This window comes from Mustela nivalis (assembly GCF_964662115.1).
Source record: "Mustela nivalis genome assembly, chromosome: 13".
NCBI lineage: Eukaryota > Metazoa > Chordata > Mammalia > Carnivora > Mustelidae > Mustela > Mustela nivalis.
Genome location: NC_139032.1, coordinates 58,764,271 through 58,783,633, shown reverse-complemented (window position 1 = coordinate 58,783,633; position 19,363 = coordinate 58,764,271). Strand labels below are relative to the sequence as shown.

General features: G+C 37.8%; 1 protein-coding gene across 2 annotated transcripts in view; it reads right to left on the bottom strand.

Annotated features, from left to right (window-relative positions):
- RECK (reversion inducing cysteine rich protein with kazal motifs) overlaps window positions 1–19,363 on the bottom strand; it is a 74,614-nt gene that overhangs the window by 45,309 nt on the left and 9,942 nt on the right. The window contains exons 2-7 of one of the 2 annotated variants that reach the window (XM_082694812.1): window positions 16,768–16,826; window positions 12,692–12,766; window positions 11,713–11,749; window positions 10,173–10,258; window positions 8,696–8,743; window positions 7,452–7,493 (exon numbers count right to left, since the gene is read on the bottom strand). In XM_082694812.1, coding sequence (XP_082550938.1) covers window positions 7,452–7,493; window positions 8,696–8,743; window positions 10,173–10,258; window positions 11,713–11,749; window positions 12,692–12,766; window positions 16,768–16,826 — 347 coding nt within the window. The remainder of the gene's footprint in view (window positions 1–7,451; window positions 7,494–8,695; window positions 8,744–10,172; window positions 10,259–11,712; window positions 11,750–12,691; window positions 12,767–16,767; window positions 16,827–19,363) is intronic. The other variant, XM_082694811.1, reaches the window with a different exon arrangement.

The window sequence follows — 19,363 nt, the reverse complement described above, 5'->3', positions numbered from 1 at the left end:
GAGGTAGACTCTCCTGATCCAATCACTTGCTCAGAAGTTGGCTCTGTGGATTTATTTTCTGTCCCAGCCACACATCCTTTTCCATTTCTGAGACTCTTTTATTCCTACTTAACATCTCTCCATTTGCCCATTTGTCTCAATGATGAGGATGATGAAAACTAAACAAACACGGACTACATGAACTTCATTAAAAAAGGGGATCATTTTGGATGCTTCAGTTACTTCTGGATAAAGACCCAAAAGAGCACATTTTATGAACCGTTATTTAATGTTCCCTATTCCCAAGGCTACTAGTTAAAAGTAAAGGAGCTGCTCTGTTCTTAAGGCCTCAATAAATAAAATGTTTCTTTTTCATAAATGGACTGAAATTTCTCCCACATTGAAGTTTTGCATTTCATATGAGGAATCTAGCTCATCAGATGCTAAGTTGGAGAGATTAAATAATTGATCTCTATTTTACTTTATTTTATTTAATTTTTATTTAATTTTATTTTAAGTAAGCTCTAGGTCCAATGCAGAGCTTGAATTCACAACCCCAAGATCAAGAGTTACAGGCTCTACCAATTGAGCTAGCCAGGCACCCATAAATAATTGACCTTTAAAAACAAACATGTTTTTAAACTTCTACAAGAAGTTTTTTCCTTATTGTGGACACCATGGCTTTTTAGTCAAAAAGTTTAAGTGACTAGAATATGTCAAGGATTTAATATCTTGATTAGATACTGCTAAATGTGGGTTTCTTCATTTTCTGCCTCCCAAATAATTAATACCATTTCAAGAGCTGGATAAAAACAAACACTCAAAACTGAAAAAAAAAAACAATAGGCCTAGACTGCTCAAAGTTTACTCATTATCAACCAACTGTAAGCAAATTCAAGAGCAAGGAACATCTGTAGAGTAACCCAAGTTCTAGGACAGAGGTCAGCACAGTGTTTTGGTAGACTGACTATAGTCATGGCCCCAGTTCTTCACATTTTCCTCTACCTATTTCTCTTACACTAACTGGACTTAGCCACATGGTTTGCTTTGGTCACGTAGACAGTAGCAAGCTTGAGGCAAGCAGAGGCCTGCACAGGGACTTTCATCTTTCCACTTCCTCTCTTGCGCTCTTATCACCACCACCAGAACATGCCTGAGTTAGAAGGCTAGAAGAGATGCATGGAGGAGAGCTGAGCTGACTTAGCTAACAGTATCCTAAAGAAGCTAGACTCAGGCTGACCTTCAGGCTGACTGCAGAACCATGAGTAAACCCAGCCCAATCAGCTAAGGTTGGCCAGACCAGCACTGCCTACCTGGCCCTTACATTCATAAGAAATGATAAACTGTTGTAGTGTCAGGCAATGATGGAGTTTGGGAATAGTCTGCTACACAACATTACTGTGATAACAGATACAGCATTCAGTGCTTTCTGTATTCATTCTGAGAATGCCTAATACATAGATATTTATACAAGGTTTCCACATAAAACTGCTATTTACTCTGAAACAAAGAACTATGTATAATTCAGCTTTCCACAATGGAAAAAGTTTCTACTAAAAAGTTCTATCTATAAAAATACTAACTGTAGCACCTATTTAAAGGCAACAAATTTTTGTTCATCCTTTAAGCCTTACCTGCTCTGTGAAGACTTTCCCATTACACTGTGCAGGGTTGTTTTGTTTTAGGCTTCAATGTGTCTTGTACAGCTTTCTAGCAATGGACTTGTTTCACTGTATTATAATGAGCTATTTGAATTTCTCTCTTACCATGGACTAGCTATGAGCTTCTTACACAGTGGCTAAATCCCCTAAATCCCCTCACCTTTGTATCCTGAGAACAGTGCCTGAGATACATTAAATGTATCAGTTTGGTGTGTTATCAGTTCAGTGAATGTTAAGTTGCAAAGACAACTGAGAGGTATACTCTGTCCCAGGAACTTAAGAGTTTAATATTAAAAAGGGACATGTAAACACAAGAGTTATACTATACGTCAAAAATGCTATAATCAAGCTGTAAAGTGTTTAGAAGTAACAATTTTATGTATATAGAGGAAAGAGGGCTGGGCAGGAAAGGTTTCAAAGAACTACCTAAGCCAGAATTTGAGGCAAAGGTTGTTGGCAGTTGGACAGGAGTACTGGTGTGCTAGGACCAACTTTTGTAGGAGTGAGGATGGAGGGAAAGTCCTGATTTATAATATTTGCTGATGTTTGTGGTGAAAATACCCCCATCATGGCTGTTTTTGGGTTAAAAACTGGCTGGCAAAATTCCTGAATATTTAACAGTTCTCCCTAGCTAGGAGGAGCTGGCTCCAGCATACCAATGGATGGGGTAATAGGATGGATTCCAGGAGAGGGAATTCTAGGTAGAACACACAGGTCCTACAACTACAACTAACAAAGCACATGGTCAGTCTGGGAAATTACAAGTTGCATGCTGCTGAAGAGCAAAGGAGAGGACAGTCACTGGCTAGATGGAGAAAAGCTTAGTTTACCAGCCGAGGAACATGGACTATATCCTACAGGTGAGCCACTCACGAGTTTTAAGAAAGGGAGTGACACGACCACATCTAGTCTTTAAAGAGATCACCCTATCAGAACTGGAGAGAGTCAGTAAGGGGAGAAATTAGATAGGAAGGCTAGCTGGGCAGCTACTGTAGTCCAGAAAAGTGGCATAGGGTCCTGAGGGAAGGCAGTAACTGAGGATCTGGAAGGGAGACTGACTTAAGATAGATTTTGGAGGCAAATCTTTAGGGCTTGATAGTCTCTTATTTGTGGGAGGTGGTGATAAAGAGGAAGGAATAGACAATACCTCTTAGGCTTTTAGTTTATGTGTCTGGGAGGACTGCACTGGAACAACCAAACAAGAAATGAATGAAAATTTGTCTTGGATTTGTGTGCGTATGCACATGCACTCAAACACACACACAAACTGTGTAGCAGTGGCTTGGAGGGAAGGGGAAGTAGGGAAGGTAACAATCAGTTTGGTGGATTTGAAATGCCCACTGAACACAAAAGTACACATATTCAGTAGTGACTGAGGAACTCAGAGAAAAAGGTTAGCCAAAGAAGATTTTGGAGTTGCCATCATCATAATGGGACAATTAAAATTATGGGAGTAGATGAGATTGCCTAGGGGGAAGAGCCTGGCCATTTAGATTAGACCAGGTCACAATCTAATCAAACTAAATCCAACTTCCCTTTGGAATGATCTCATTCAGGTGATTCCTGAGAAAAAGGACTAGAAGAGGAAATACACTAGCACAAGGAGACTGAATAGGAGTTATTCCCTTCCAATACAAAATATGACAAAACAAAACCAAATGCCCATAGAATATAATCAAGGTTTTCCATCTTAAGCCAGTACTGCAGGACCTAATAGGTTTCGCTCTTTTTGGAGCTCATCAGCTGCAGGTAACGGCTCACATCCACTCTGGTACAGGGTCTTGATACAGCATTTTTTCATCTACAAGCCTCCCACTCACAATCTTCTATTTATCATATTCTGCCAATTCTTGGAATTTCCTTAGCACTAACTCAAAGAAGCTTTACATTTAGGTCCTGAAGGCTTTGCTCGGGCAAAGTACTATATTATTCTTCTTGCTAAACTCCCCAAAGCTGACTAACTACAGCCTAGACTATCACTTGTCATACAAGATGGTCTACTCTACTCTTAGAACATTGCAGAACAGATCCAATCACATGAGTCATCAGAGGCCTCTATCTGTCCAGATAATCCTCCTGGCCCTGACATCCCCACCTTCTTATCTCCAAATTTTAAGGGCTATTTCTTCATCCCTTTCCTTTATGCTTCTGGTAGTAAATCTAGAATCAAGGTTAACTTGAGAGAAAAAGGAACAAAATAAAATTAATACATAGAAATCTTTAAAGCGGAACATATTAATGTGATATTTACTGAGAATACACTGTACAGCCCATGTAGGCATATGTAAATATGTACCAAACACTGGCATCCAGGGATATATGACCACTTGTGTTATAGAGGGTGGAGGAGAACCATATATATATATATATATATATATATATATATATATATAATTTACTTTTTTTTTAAAGATTTTATTTATTTCTTTGACACACAGGGAGAGAGAGAGAGAGATCACAAGTAGGCAGGCAAAAAGAGGGGGAAGCAGGCTCCCTGCTGAGCAGAGATGTGGGGTTCAGATCCCAGGACCCTGAGATCATGACCTGAGCTGAAGGCAGAGGCTTTAACCCACTGAGCCACCCAGGCGCCCCTATTACTTACTTTCATATGCATAAATGACTTTAGGAACTAGGTGGTTATGGTACAGGAGGTTGAAAAAAGACTTAATTGTATACCATTTTGAATTTTGAACAATTATTCAAAAAATAAAAATTAACCTGAACATTTCTCTTGTGCACTGAGCTATGTGTTGACAGGATGGTACTGACAGATCTGAGTCTGAAACTCATAAGGCCTTTGTTTTTGTGGTTCTTAGAGCCTCTTTTTAATATCCTCAGAGTCTTAATTTTATCTTAGCATTCTCACAGAACCAGAACCTCAGAACAGAACATTATTTTAGTTTTGTTTAGCAACTGTTTAGTTTAAACTTAAATGCCTTAAGATTTAAAAAAAAAAAAAAAAATGGGGCACCTGGGTGGCTCAGTGGGTTAAAGCCTCTGCCTTCGGCTCAGGTCATGATCCCAGGGTCCTGGGATTGAGCCCCACATCGGGCTCTCTGCTTGGCAGGGAGCCTGCTTCCCTCTCTCTCTCTACCTGCCTCTCTGCCTACTTGTGATCGCTGTCTGTCAAATTAAAAAAAAAAGTGAGCTCTCACAAAAATACCTCCTACTGCTTCCTTTATAGTTTCTCGCTTTTCTTAATGAAGTAACATCAAATAACTGGAGTGAAAAAAAGGCAGGAAAGAAAAGAGAATTGAAAATGACACTTCTGAAAAGAATATAAAGAGAAACATAGAAAAGGATCTGTGAAAGGAAGAAGAAACAAAAATGTAGAAATCTGATAAAAGTCTGTAGCACTGTATTTCAGTGGCTCACTCAGCAAATGAAAATGGTATTTATATTTATGACCACTATGTTATATGAATGGCAGCCTGACATAAAGGTAGAATTCATGAACCCAAAACTAAAATTTGTGTCACCACTCTACAGCCATTGCCAAGTCTCTGGAAATTAATCAGCCTCACTTAACATTTATCCTGACATTCAAGAAAAAAAACTATGAACAATAAAATTCTTTTCTTAATCACCATTAAAATATTTAATCACCAAGAAAATATTTTCAGCCAATTGCAGACAAAAACTATGTAAAAAAACTTATACTAGATGTCTCACAACTCACAGAAAACACAACTTAGTTTGTACCTTGGCTCTAATGAGGCAGTGTGTGCAGACTCATATAGTTTGCTGATGGTGCTCTAACAGGTGGCGTGTGCTAGTATGGCTTGGTGATGGTTTACAGCCAGCAGCTGCTCAGCTGGTGCCTTCTAGCTGTTGAATATTTTCACTATCATTCCTGACTCTAGTTTCACACATCTACAAATCCATGTGGCCTCACCAATATTTCTAGGTGGGCCAAGGACCACACCTGTGAAAATGCATGGAGAATCCAGAACTGAGCGTGTCTACAACACCTGAACATGTCCTTGTGTCAGAGTTATCAAGCTACTGGTTGATAAAGGTAGCTCTAATAAAAAGTGTGATTCTGAAAAAATACTCATCAATACCAAAGGAAGTACTCTTTCTTTGGTACAGGTCAGAAAAAGAGCTGCAGAGTTGGGAGATCATCAACCAAATCTCCCATCCATTGCAAAAATCCCTCCCACACTATGTGAATCCAGTAAACCTCTGCTTGACCATTTCCACTGAAAGGAGGTTAGTTCTCTTTTTTTGGAACATCTCATTCCAACAGTCTCATTCAACACAGGTAGGGTCCTTCTAATTGGTATCTGGATCTCTTCTAGGTCCCTAAAAAAGCAATTTCAAAATCCAGCTCTCCTCTTTTTTCAACACTTTATCTTTCATCAAGTTTTCTTTAACTCTCAAGGTCTAAGGGTTACTTCACAGTTGACTTGGGCATGATCTCTCTCCTCCTCTTTGGTCCTGTTTTCTAATTACCTTTGAGATACAGGTTATTATATTTAAAAACACCAATACTCAGTATCTCACCATTTATTTAAACTCCCTTTACAACATATATGCTTCACAACATATATGTTGTGCATATATGTCTGCACAAGCCATGTTTTTAATTCACAGTCTTTTTACCAAAGTATGCCAATCCTTTCAGGCCTTTCTCCTTTGCAAAGTTTCCCCTGATAAACCCCAACGTGCTCACTCTGCTTTCTGATTTCCCTGATTTTCCTGATTCTGATTTCCCTGATTTCCTCATGTGTGTTGTATATATTTCAGTTCTATACTCAGATACAATTCTTTAGTATTTGAAGTTAAATTATAAGTAACTGAGCTAGAATTCTAAGTTAGGTAAAACTCCAAAGTTTATGCTTTCTATTATATAAAACTGTCTCTTACATTCAATAAATAATTGATTTGTATAAGAAAAGGAACCAGATGCTATAAAATCAGACATAACAATGCTCTACAATTAACTGCTTTATCTTAGTTTGGTTGGAACAAAACAGAATTTTAAATGGCATTAACATTTTTAAACTTTATTCATTTAAGTACATTTCTCAGGAAATGCCCTCTAAAGGGCTTCTGCAGCAGCTTTCCAGTAAAGACAAACATTAGCTCCTCCAAATAAAATTACTCACTCTCTGAATATCTAATCAAGCTTCATAAAACCATCCTGCAGGGTAAATGCTAACCCCTGTAACTGTAAGCCTAAAGTAACAGCTTACACATCTGGAAGTTCACTCCAGGGATCACTCTCAGTGTTAAGGAAAAGAGACTGAAAGCCTAGTTTTATAAATTATACTTTGTAGATAAACAACCAGTCCAATTAAAATAGGTTGCATTACACTGTATTTACCCCATTCACTTCATAACAAATAGTTATAGTCTTTGGACTAGACTTCAACAATCATGAGAGTGAATGTTATTTGAGGTTTATAATGCAGAACCCTCCTTCGGCATTCAAGTGCTCTTGTCTGTCTTTTATTTCTAAGTAATACATAAGAAATCAAATTGAGCCTTGAATTATCTTGAATAATTTATAGAGTCAGTTTTTAACAGATTTATATTCCATATGTAAATTTGTAATATAATGTATATTATATATGTAATACAGATGTATATTATGTAAATTACATATGTAAATTACATATGTAAATTTTCATATATATTATAGTACATATATGTATTTTACATATATATGTATATGTAAAAGAACCCCCTTGGCATGTAGATTTTTGGAAAATAGTTGCTTAATTCTAGGCCAATAAGGGAGGACAGACTGGGAAAAGTAAACTATCCTTAGTATTTCTCTGATAGGACAGTGTTTATCTCTCTTACCTTTCCTGTCCCGTCCTTCATCAACACATACTGGCAGACTTCCTAGGGCAATGCAGAAATCCAGACAAGAGAAGGAAGCACACTAAAATAATGGAGGACAGGCTACAGGAGATGGACAGTGTCAGACATCATGTGGGAGAAAAGAAGGAATTATCACAGTTAGCCACTTTGTTCAAGAGAAACTAAAACTAGTTATTTCAAAGGTAGAGAGATAAGGAAAAAAAAAGAAAGATCTTTTATTTCTTTGCAGCAAGGCTCCTTTTAATAAGAACAGAGAAGAATTGCTGTTATTCTGGAAATGTGTTCAGAGAGACAGATATAACTTAGTAAATAGTACAAAGGGACAAAAGATAAATAAGATTTTTCCAATTTAAAAACATTAATCAAGAGATATAATTATAGGCATCGAGAAAAGAAAAAAAAGGTAGAACTATAATCTAGAAGGTATTAAGAGAACTGTTTTTTCTTTTCCAAGAGAATACAGACTATTAAAAGCAAAGGAATCCCAATGTTTATAGGTAAAAATGATGAATGAGGCATATGCATGTAAGTACCCTTAACTGCACAGTCTCAACGCTATGAAGAACAATTATGTCACATTTAACAATGGAGTTCTAAAAATTGAAGAAAGTAGTCCAGTGAGGAGCTTTTTCACATCAGGGACAATCCTCTGTAAGAATTTGCATGATGTGAAATACCTCCTCTACGCCTGCCCTAGGAACCACCCATTTAGAGACAAGAGTCCTTCAGATTTAATTCAGACTTTGTAATTTAGTACTTTTCCTGCCAAATGCAAGAGCTAGCAAAGTTCAAAGCTACTCACACTAGCAGTGTGATTTTGTTTCTTTCAATTAGAGATAGTTTATAAAGATGGATACCTGGATGGGTCAATGAATAGGAAAAGAGGCAAAAAAGGACATGGAACCTAGGAAAAACTACTGCACAAACTTGGATACAATCAGCTGCTATTATGAATACATTATAGGTTAAAGCCTCTATGTGATGTAGGCATTTCTTAAAAAAAAATTTTTTTAACTTTTAAGATCTTATTTTCTTAACTCATGTATAGCTAATAGGGCATTTCATTCAATTTCAACAAATCGATTAATGTCATGACATTTCTAAACAAGGTAAAGTAAAAGGCAGTTTAATGCAAGAATGAATTCATTTTTAAATTTTAATGGTTTTATTGATTCTGATAATATTTGAATTATCTATCCAAATTTGTTAAATAAAATGCATACCTCATATTCTTTTCTGCAAACTTTGGAAATATCATTTTTTGAAGATGCCTGAAAGATAAAAAATTTCTCCATTAATTTATTACACATGCTAGTCAATACAGAACAAAAAGAATATACATTAATATGTTACTTGCTGGTATGATATAAGGAAAATCTTACGCTCCAATACTTAAAAGTTCACAAAATACAACAAACAAATTTCAGGCACGTTCTTTAAAACAAATATCAGCCCCAGAACCTACCCGATATGCTAAAACTTCACTCTTTTATGGCTTTAATCTCACATAATAACAGGGTTCTTTTGTTGTTTCAGAAACTAGATGACTCTGAAGGAAATGTAAATCAGAGAACTTTTTTCTTAGTTGAATTTCACTTTGTGGCAAATTTTCTTGTGAAGCTCTGCCAGGGCATTTATATTCTGCTTATTCTTTAACCCTTTATATTCTAAATTCTCATACTGATTTATGAGTCAATCTCCTCAGAAAAGATCCACATGTAATGGACGGAACAACTAAAGAGGGAAAGGTTATGCCAGGCAAGTAAAAAAAGTTATTTTTATGTAATTCTCTTTATGTCCCCCTAGACCCATTACAGTTCAAATCCTCTGCAACTCAGCTTCATCTCAACTGCAACTTCAGCTTCATCTGCTGGAGCAGAGCAGCGGATTGCTAGGCTGTGTGCTGCTCAGTGAGCTTTGCTCAGGCTAAATAGTACAGTGGTCTGGATGAAAGTAAAAGTGCCACCATGTCTCATGGACTCTGGTCCAGAGACCAGTCATTAAAAGAAGAAAATAAGAGAAGGCTTTTGAGCTGTGGTTTCCAGTCCACCTAAATTTCCCAGTTACATCTACTCTCACCATTTGGGAGTATGAGCAGCTAGGAGACCAGTTTTCCCATAGCACTCTGAGAAACCACACACAGTGAAATTTCACTGTGTGAAAATACACACAGTGAGGAAAGCTCAGGGGCCTAACTTGAATTGGACCAGAGATCTATCCAATCAAAGAGAAGTCCTAGTTCACTGCTGGAGTCGTGCTCACCTTAGGAGCAGAGAAGGGATATAAAAACATGATCAGGATAAACTCTGAACATGATAAAAGAGAGAAGGAAAGATGAAAGCTAAATAAGCCAACTGAGTCATCTGCTCTCATCCGAGCATACTCTAAATTTATACAACCATTTGTAGTCACTCAGCATGGACTAAGTATCACCAGAGGCAGAGTACAAAAGGCTTCAGTTCCTATAATATTCTTTCTTCTCTTTTGCATGGCTAAGAGAAGAAAGAATAAGAAAAGGCTGAAGGTCTTAGATGCAGCAGCCATAACTGAGAAAGCAGCAAGTCTAAAAGGAAGTGGTCTACGTAAGAAATACTAAATGGGCAACTTTTATGGGTCACCTCTCCAAAGGTATGAAGTGGGCGAAGTCCAAGACTCACACTGTATGCCACGCAGTTTATGAGTCGGACTGCCCAGTATTACCTGCTTGCATGCCTGTCGACACTCCAAGGTAATAGCCAGTTCACAGCAGCCTAAGCCAACCCAGCCATCAGACTTCTTAAAGACACCTTAAAAAACAAAATATTCAAATGTTTTGGTCATAAGCAGTAACAAACATAAATGGCATGCCAAACTGGTTCGCCGATCTTACTAAAAGTCAAAGCAGGTGTCCATAGGAAAATTAGCTGAGATAGCAGGGCCTCAAAATTATTAAGGCCCTCCTCCCACCATTACTTCCAATGCTGTCAGTCTTCTCAGAGCCCCCACAACATAATTATCAGGTGCTTTGTTTTTTCTTTTCTCTCTGCCCACCCTAAACTCTCTTTACATCATTCTCACTCTTGGGTAGACAGTGTCTCTAGAGGACACATAGGTTAAGGAAAGCAAGAAGAGGCCTCCTCACTTTACAACTGTGAATCTGAGGCTAAGCTTCCAATTTAACTTAACATGCAAACAAAAAAGGGCATAAGGATTATTACATTCAAAATAGTGGGGTGCCTGGGTGGCTCAGTGGGTTAAAGCCTCTGCTTTTGGCTCTGATCATAATCCCAGGGTCCTGGGATCGAGCCCCACATCAGGTTCTCCACTCAGCAGGGATCTGCTTCCCCGCCTCTCTCTCTGCCTGCCTCTCTGTCTACTTGTGACTTTGCCCCTGGACAGTCAATGGGACTAAAAAGAAAAAGCAATCAAAGATAACTTGAGAGATTCCAGTCCAGTGTCATTCACAAGACAGGCATTTATGAGTCTTTTTTTTTTTTTTAAAGATTTATTTATTTATTTGACAAACAGAGAGATCACAAGTAGGTAGAAAGGCAGGCAGAGGGCCGAGCAGAGAGCCCGATGTGGGGCTCGATCCCAGGACCTGGAGATCATGACCTGAGCTGAAGGCAGAGGCTTAACCACTGAGACACCCAAGCACCCCTCTGAGTTTGGTTTTAAATTTATACTTCAGATGTTACCAGGATGCAGAGATCCATCCTGGTGCTGTGTCTAGAAGTTGTGAGTGACAACTTAGATTTGAAGGCTGTCTTCCCGAGGCTGACTAGTTAACAGTTCTGGGAAGGAAAGCAATTACCAGGTAAGTGTGGAGAGAGAAGAGAAGAGGACCACACACATGAAAAACCAAGGTCTTTAATGGGGAGAGGGAAGGCAGGAGAGGATAAGGTCATGCATGAGGCCAAGGTAGAGTCATAAGGATGTAGCAGTCACAGTACCAGGTGCTGCAGGGCAGTCAAAGGGAGTGAATACTGAGAAAAGTCCGTATGATTTTAAGTATCGTGAGATCCTAGTGCTCTTTCAAAGACCAGTTTCACTAGAATGGAAGAAGTAGAGACAAGAATACAGTCAATGATTGAGTGAATGAGAATAAACTATACATTTGAAAATTTGGGGGACTACAAGAAAGTGAAGATAGGAATTCAAGGGAATACATTACGATACAAGACTATGACAAAGATTTTACAATCACAAAATAAGTTTTTAAAGATAAAGTGCTAAATAAATGTTACACTTCTTTGCTTACCTGGCAAAGATGAATTCATACAACTCCAAATTTCAACCTAAAATTGTAATCACCAAAAAGCTTTTATATAACCAGTTCCTAAATATGATAATTTATACAGAAATTATGTACAGCTAATTTGATTATGTTTGTTTCTATGTAGTCAGAGTTCTTAGACTATATGAGTATCAAGCAGCTATTAAAGGAAGAAAAAATAAAACTGAGATGCAAAAATATTGCTCGCTATCTTCCCATCTAAGAGCACTAACAATGAGTCTGGGTACTCAGGATGCTTATTGGAATCACTGTTTCTAATCATAAAGACAAAAGTGTCTATAGAGCAAGTAAAGGTAAATGTAACTGTCAGAATTTTTTGATCAAGTTTTCACCCCTCATATAATGCAAGTCACCACATCTAAAAAGTCTGTCTCATGTAAGTTCATATTCCGTAGTCTGGCCCACCAGTGTCCTGAACACTGAGGATGGATCAAGCACTGTAAAGATTTTTAAGTTACATGATTCAGACATACAAGCAATATATCTACAATACACCAAAAACTGGGAAGATAGGAATAATGAGAAGTCACACATTTCCCCTTATCCCAAATTTAACTTTTCAAATTCAAAATAAATGTAAGATATAGTTATTATGGTTTTCATAATATTATCAAAATAATGTTATCTAATAACAATATCTAAGAACATTATCAAAATAAGTAAAATTCCAAATTCCAAATAAAAGGTTATTATGAAATTTAAAGACTATAATACATTTATATTTAGTATTATTTTTATACCTACATCATAGGATAAACAATAAAAGATGAAAAGCAATATTCTACCTAGCAATTTGTGTGATGATCTTTTTAAAATTCCTAGTTAAATCTAACATTTTAATCTGGTCACAAACTCAAATCATTTTGAAAATTTTCCTGAATCTAGAAGTTAACTCATTAGATGGCTTCATTTAGACAAAAGCTTTAAGTTAAACAAAACCTACCATTGTTTCAGGGCAATAATCTGGGGCTCGCTGTAACAGATGCTTTAGTCGGGATTCACTTTTTGAGGAGAATATCTATTAAAAAAAAAAAAAGTTTTTGTGGCATTTTTCTGCAAGAAATAAAAAGATGTAAAATTTGTCCTCTATACTTATCAGTTGTCTATTTTCCAACTTCCTTTTATAAATGGGAAACCTTTGGAAAGATCTAAATTAAGCTGAGGTAACATCTCTTAAAAGTTGGTTAGTTTGGCAAATAATCAAGAAAGTCCATATATGCAAGTCTAGACCTTTTCTAATGACCAAAAATGGAAAAAACCATGCTACCAAATCTGTTAGAGGACAAAGGAGAAAAAGAAGAAAACATAAAAGAAAAACAGATAAGTTTATTCTAAACCGTTCTACAAACCGCTGTTAGTCAACTGACAACAATGTAAAACAGATTATGTCTTACTCTTGTTAGTGAACAACAAGTCTATGAATAGCATTACGGCATAAACTTCCATAAAATACCATTAAGTAGAGACAAAGCCATTTTTAATAAAGATGCTGAGGAGGTGACCAGTTCATTCACCAGGCTAACTGGTGGCTCTCTTCCAAACAGAATTTTAATTACTATAATTACAACTTGATGTCTCAGTAAATTATAAGCCATTATATATGGGATAGAACTTCATGGTTACCTGCAAATAGTTAAGACTGTGAAATCCATGAATGCTAAGGGCAATGAAAAAGGATTTATCTCCAGTTAGACTGTCAGTCTTACAGTTTTTCTCCCAAACTACCAAATATAGTTAATACGTGACAAGAGCTAGAATATCACCATTTTGCAACCATTAGTGAATTATGCATTTAGGCAATTATCAATAATGACTATAAGGTTAATTTCAAAAAGAAGCAATCAGACACAGTAACATAGTAACAGTAACAGAGTAAGCCCTGCTGAACTAATAAACAAAACCAAAATAAAGCAAAACCTAACCTGAATCAGATCAAGCTTCTGGACTTGTCTCGTTAGGTTACTATTAGCCATGTGTGGCTATCTAAATTTAACCTTAAATCAATTATGATTAAATAAAATTTAAAATTCAGTTTCCCAAACTTTTTCTCTTTCTTCTCGACCTCTTTAAACACATTCTTTTTTTTTTTAACTTTTAACTTTTTAAAAAATTAACATATAATGTATTATTTGTTTCAGGGGTACAGGTCTGTGAATCATCAGTCTTACATAATTCATAGTGCTCACCATAGCACACACCTTCCCCAATGTCCATCATCCAGCCACGCTATCCCTCTCACCCTGCTACTCTCCAGCAACCCTCAGTTTGTTTCCTGAGATTAAGAGTCTCTAATGGTTTGTCTCCCTCCCTGGTCCCATCATGTTTCATTTTTCCCTCCCTTTCCCCTACGACCCGCACCCTGCCTCTCAAATTCCTCAGAGAGATCATATGATAATTCTTTTTCTCTGACTGACTTATTTCACTCAGTTTAATACCCTCTAGTTCCAACCACGTCATTGCAAATGTCAAGATTTGGGGTTTTTTGATGGCTGCATAGTATTCCACTGTGTATGTATGTGTATGTGTGTATATACCGCATCTTCCTTATCCATTCATCTGCCTTTAAACACATTTCAAATGTTCACTTGACACATGTAGCTAGTGGCTACCATAGTGGATCACACAGATAGAGAATATTTTCATCACTGCAGAAAGCTCTATTGGATAGCTCTGCTCTAAATCTACCTACCAATTACTAAGCAATATAGAGGACAGGGGAACAAAATAAATGATACCATGGAGTTGCAAATAGCATAATTCAGATTGTGAGAAACTCTACAGGATAAACGGCCAGATTTATTCACCAAATAAGCAAAGTCAGGAAAGCAGTGCTTTACCTCCCTTATGATGATACCATCTAAGAGCCATTTTTGCTTTTAAAAGCTGGATACTACAACCCTACCAGCCTCAATCTCAGAATGATTGTATGTCCTAATGCCCTGCTAGATGGATAAACTGGTGGTCTATAGAATGCATTCCCCTGGGAATGGCTGTAGCATACCAGCCACGTGGACTACAACTCAGCCATACATAGGAATGAACTATGGATTCACATATAACATGTACGAATTTGAAACACATTATGCTGACAGAGCTGTATTCAAAAGGCTACATTTATATGGCATTTTGAAAAAGGGACAGAAAATAAATCAGTGGTTTCCAGGGGAGGGGCCGGGGGAGAGGAGGGGCTTGTTTACACTGTGGCACAGGAGAATTTGGGAGGAGTTGATAAAATTGGTGTATTATGGTGTTAGTTACATAATCAAAACCATACATGAAAAAGCATGGATTTTACTTAAAAAAAAAAAAAGCTATTGTTCTGATAATACATTTGCAGAAAACTTAATCTGCTATAGTGTTTTGACATGAATTTTGTACTTACATGAGCTGAGTCGCTATCTTGTTTTATAATTAAAAAGAGTGTTTTGCAAAATCTTTCTAAATTCAAAAAACTGTTTGAAGGGGTGCCTGGGTGGTTCAGTTGGCTGAGCAGCTAAGTCTTGGTTTTAGCTCAGGTTGTGGGATCCAGCCCCTAACCCCCCATCATACCCCACACTCAGCAAGGAGTCTGCTCTGCCCCTCCCTCCCCCTCTGCCTCTCTTGCCCACCTCCCCTGCTCATGCATGCATGAGCTCTCTCAAATAAATAAATAAAATTTTTATAAATAAATAAATAAACTCCTAACATTGTTTGAGAGAAGTTTTAATTCCAGTTAGGTAGCTCTCTAAATTCTAGAAAGTAACAAAATATACATTATTGAAAACTCTTCAAAAGATACTCAAGGTCAGGGTGCCTGGGTGCTCAGTGGGTTAAGCCTCTACCTTCAGCTCAGGTTATGATCTCAGGATCCTGGGATTGAGCCCCAAATCGGGCTCTTTGCTCAGCAGGGAGCCTGCTTCCCACTCTCTCTGCTTGCCTCTCTGCCTACTTGTGATCTCTCTCTATCAAATAAATAAATAAAAATCTTTAAAAAGAAAAAAAAAAAAGATACTGGAGGCCATTTGTTCTCAAGTGCCAACACCAGAACTGCACAACCAAGGTGATGAAAGAAAGTAAAGACTTTATGCACAGGTATTGTCTCAGTGGAACTTAAGAGGCTCAATCAGAAAAATTCAAACCTACAGAAAAGTTTCAAGAATAGTATAGGACACTCACATAGTCTTCATCTAGTTACTCATTATTAACATTTTGCAACACTTGCTTTAACTCTCTCTACATATACAGATATTATTGCTATTTTGATGAAACATTTTAGGATTCATTACAGATATGGTCATTCATTCTAATTCCCAGCAACTATCTCCCAAGAAAAAGGATACTATCCTATGTCACTGTCATACAATCACCAAATTTAGGATCATAGCACTGATTCATTATTATTATAGCTCATATTCAAATTTCACCAATTTAGCCAATAATGTCCTTTACAGCAATTTATTTTTTAAAATTCCAGGATCCAGTCCAAGACTGGATATTGCATTTAGTTGTCATATAGCTGTAGTTCCCTTTAATCTGCAAGTTTCTTAACCCTGACAACTTTGAAGAGTACTGGCTATTGTTTTGAGGAATATCCCTCAATCTTGATTTGCCCTATTGTTTCCTCATGATTCAGGTTACGTATTTTTTTTTTAAGATTTTATTTATTTATCTGACAGACAGAGGTCACCAGTAGGCACAGAGGCAGGCAAAGAGAGAGAGGGGGAGTCAGTCTCCCTGCTGAGCAGAGAACCCAATGCAGGGCTCGATCTCAGGACCCTGGGGATCATGACCTGAGCTGAAGGCAATGGCTTTAACCCACTGAGCCACCCAGGCGCCCCTGGGTTATGTATTTTTGACAGGAATGCTACTTAAGATGCTGTGCTTCATTTCAGTGCATTATGTCAGCAGACACATATTAATTTTTTCCATTATTGGTGATGTGAACTGTGATGAGTTGGTTAAGGTGCTGTCCAGCAGATTTCTCCAAAACTATACTTAATAAACAGTCACATAACCTCAACAATTATTATGTAAGCTTACCTGTTCACATACATCATGGCACATCTGATTATCCTTTGAATGATTACAACACAGTGCACCTAAGAGAAAAAATAAACACCAGATGTTGCCCACTGTTAAATAAACAAGACTATTAAACTAAATCCAATGGCTACAAAAAACATTTTTTCAACAGATTATTATTATTATTATTATTTTAACTTAACAAACATTTACAAACCAAGGACAGTGCTGTCTGAGCACATGGTCCCTGCCCTCAAGAATCTTGCAGGCTAATAACGGAGACTGTCATGTGTACTTTCTATGCACCAGAATTTTACTAAGTTTGCTTTAAGCATGATCTCATTCAATCCTTATAATTACCTTATAGGCTATATTCTATTCTTATATCTACAATGTATGACTAAGTGATTTAAAAAAAGGTAGTAAATTTTGTTTGGGATATGTTAAATTTAAGGCCTATAGGACATCCAGATGGAATAGCAGTGAAGTCAGAAATCTAAACTTGGATTGCAGGTAAAGCCAAGCTGAAAGATCCAAGTTGAAAGTCATCCACATAAAGGAGACATATGGAAATGAAAGACATTACCTAGGGAGAGTTAGTAGTGAGAAATCATAGCACCAAATCTAAAGAACACAAAGTCTGTGACATGGGAAGAAATAAGAAAAAACACTGAGGTGGAACAGTCAGACAGGCTGGTCAGCCTCAAGAGAGTAACATTACAGAAGAGGGAACAGTGTCATGTACCAAAATATACAGGTTAGATTGAAAACTCAAAAAAAGGAAACGGAGTTATCAATTAGGAAGCCACTTAATAATCTTCACAAGGTACTTTCTGTGGAGCTACAAGCGGATGATATTAAGTAGTAAACCAGAGATGAGGAAGTATAAACAACAAACAATGGCTCTCATTAAGTGTGGCAGAAACAGGAGAAAAGGGGCACCTGGGTGATGCAATCAGTTAAGCATCCAACTCTTGGTTTCCACCCAGGTCTTGATCTCAGGGATTCAGGCCCTGAGCAGTGCTCTGTGCTCAGTGGGTAGTCTGCTTGGGGTTCTCTCTTTCTCCCCCACTCTGTCCATCCCTCTTGCACACGCTTTTTATCTCAAATAAATAAAACTTAAAAAAAAGAGAGTAGTGGTTACAGGAGGATGCGGGATCAAGGGAAGAAAAAATCCTCCCTCCCCATTTGTAGTTGGCCTTTTTCCCTGAGTCCTGGGATGAAGACTCTAATACTTGAAATTTCTAGAGTAAGAGGTTTATCTTTGTTATGCCAATGAGGTACACCCCCCACTTCCAAATGTCTCGCCTAGATAACTTTAGGATAGGGGCCAGTATGTCAGAAAAGACCAGCCATTTGATTAGAAGATTAGAAGATTGGGACTTTGAGCCACATGACAGCAGCCCAACCTCTAGCAAGACTGGACATGGAGATCAAGTTCAACCATATGGCCAACAATCCAATCAATCATGTCTATGTGATGAAATCCCAATGAACACTAGATACTGCAGCTAAGTTGATCTTTCCTAGTTGCTGAAGATGCGGATATGCCAGGAAGGTGATACACACTGATCCCATGAGGCGAAGGCACAGAAGCTCTGCATTTCCTCCCAGACCTCACCCTGTATGGCTCTTCACTCGGCTGGTCCTCCTAATTTTATCCTTTATAATAAAACTGCAATCATAACTATAGTGCTTCCTTAAGCTCTATATATCATTCTAGTGAATTACGAATTTTGAGGTGGTCATGGGAAGCCTGAATTTATATAGCTAGTTGTTCAAAAGTATGGGTGGCCTAGAGACTGCCTAAGTGTGGCTGGTGTCTGGGATAAGTGCTGTCTTGTTGGGGACCATGCCCTGTAACTTGTGGAGTCTGCTCTAATTCTGGGGGTTAGTGCCAGAACTGAACTTCCATACACAGAGCTGTGGCTGAAACAGAGTATTAGAGAAATGAGGTGATTGCTGGAAAGAGATACGGATTTAAGAAAAAGAACTGAGGGGGGCACCTGGGAGGCTCAGCAGGTTAAGCCTCTGCCTTCGGCTGGAGTCATGGTCTCCAAGACCTGGGATTACGCCCCACATCAGGCTCTCTGCTCAGCAGGGAGCCTGCTTCCCACCCCCCTGCCTTCCTCTCTGTGTACTTGTGATCTCCGTAGACACAGAGATAACTAAAATAAATAAATAAATAAATAAAATCTTAGCTCAGTCAGTTAAAAGTGTCTGCCTTTGGCTCAAGTCATGATTCTAGGGTCCTGGGATTGAGCTCCGCATCAGGCTCCCTTCTCGGTGAGGAGTCTGCTTCTCCTTCTCCCTCTCCCCCTCCATGTGCACTCTCTCTCTCTCTCAAATAAATAAAATCTTAAGAAAGAAGGAAAGGAAGGAAGGAAGGAAGGAAAGAGAAGAGAAGAGAAATAAAGAAAAGAAAAGGAAAAAGAAAAGGCACTGAATTCGGGGCAAGGGGTGCAATAGTGAATAAATGTTATATTCTCTGACTTTACGCAGGTTATATATAGTCTGATGGTAAAACAAAGTCTAGACAAGAAAAGGATATAAGGACACTAATAAATTATGAGGGAAGTTGATAGCCTCCATTTTCTCAGTGAAACACAGATTA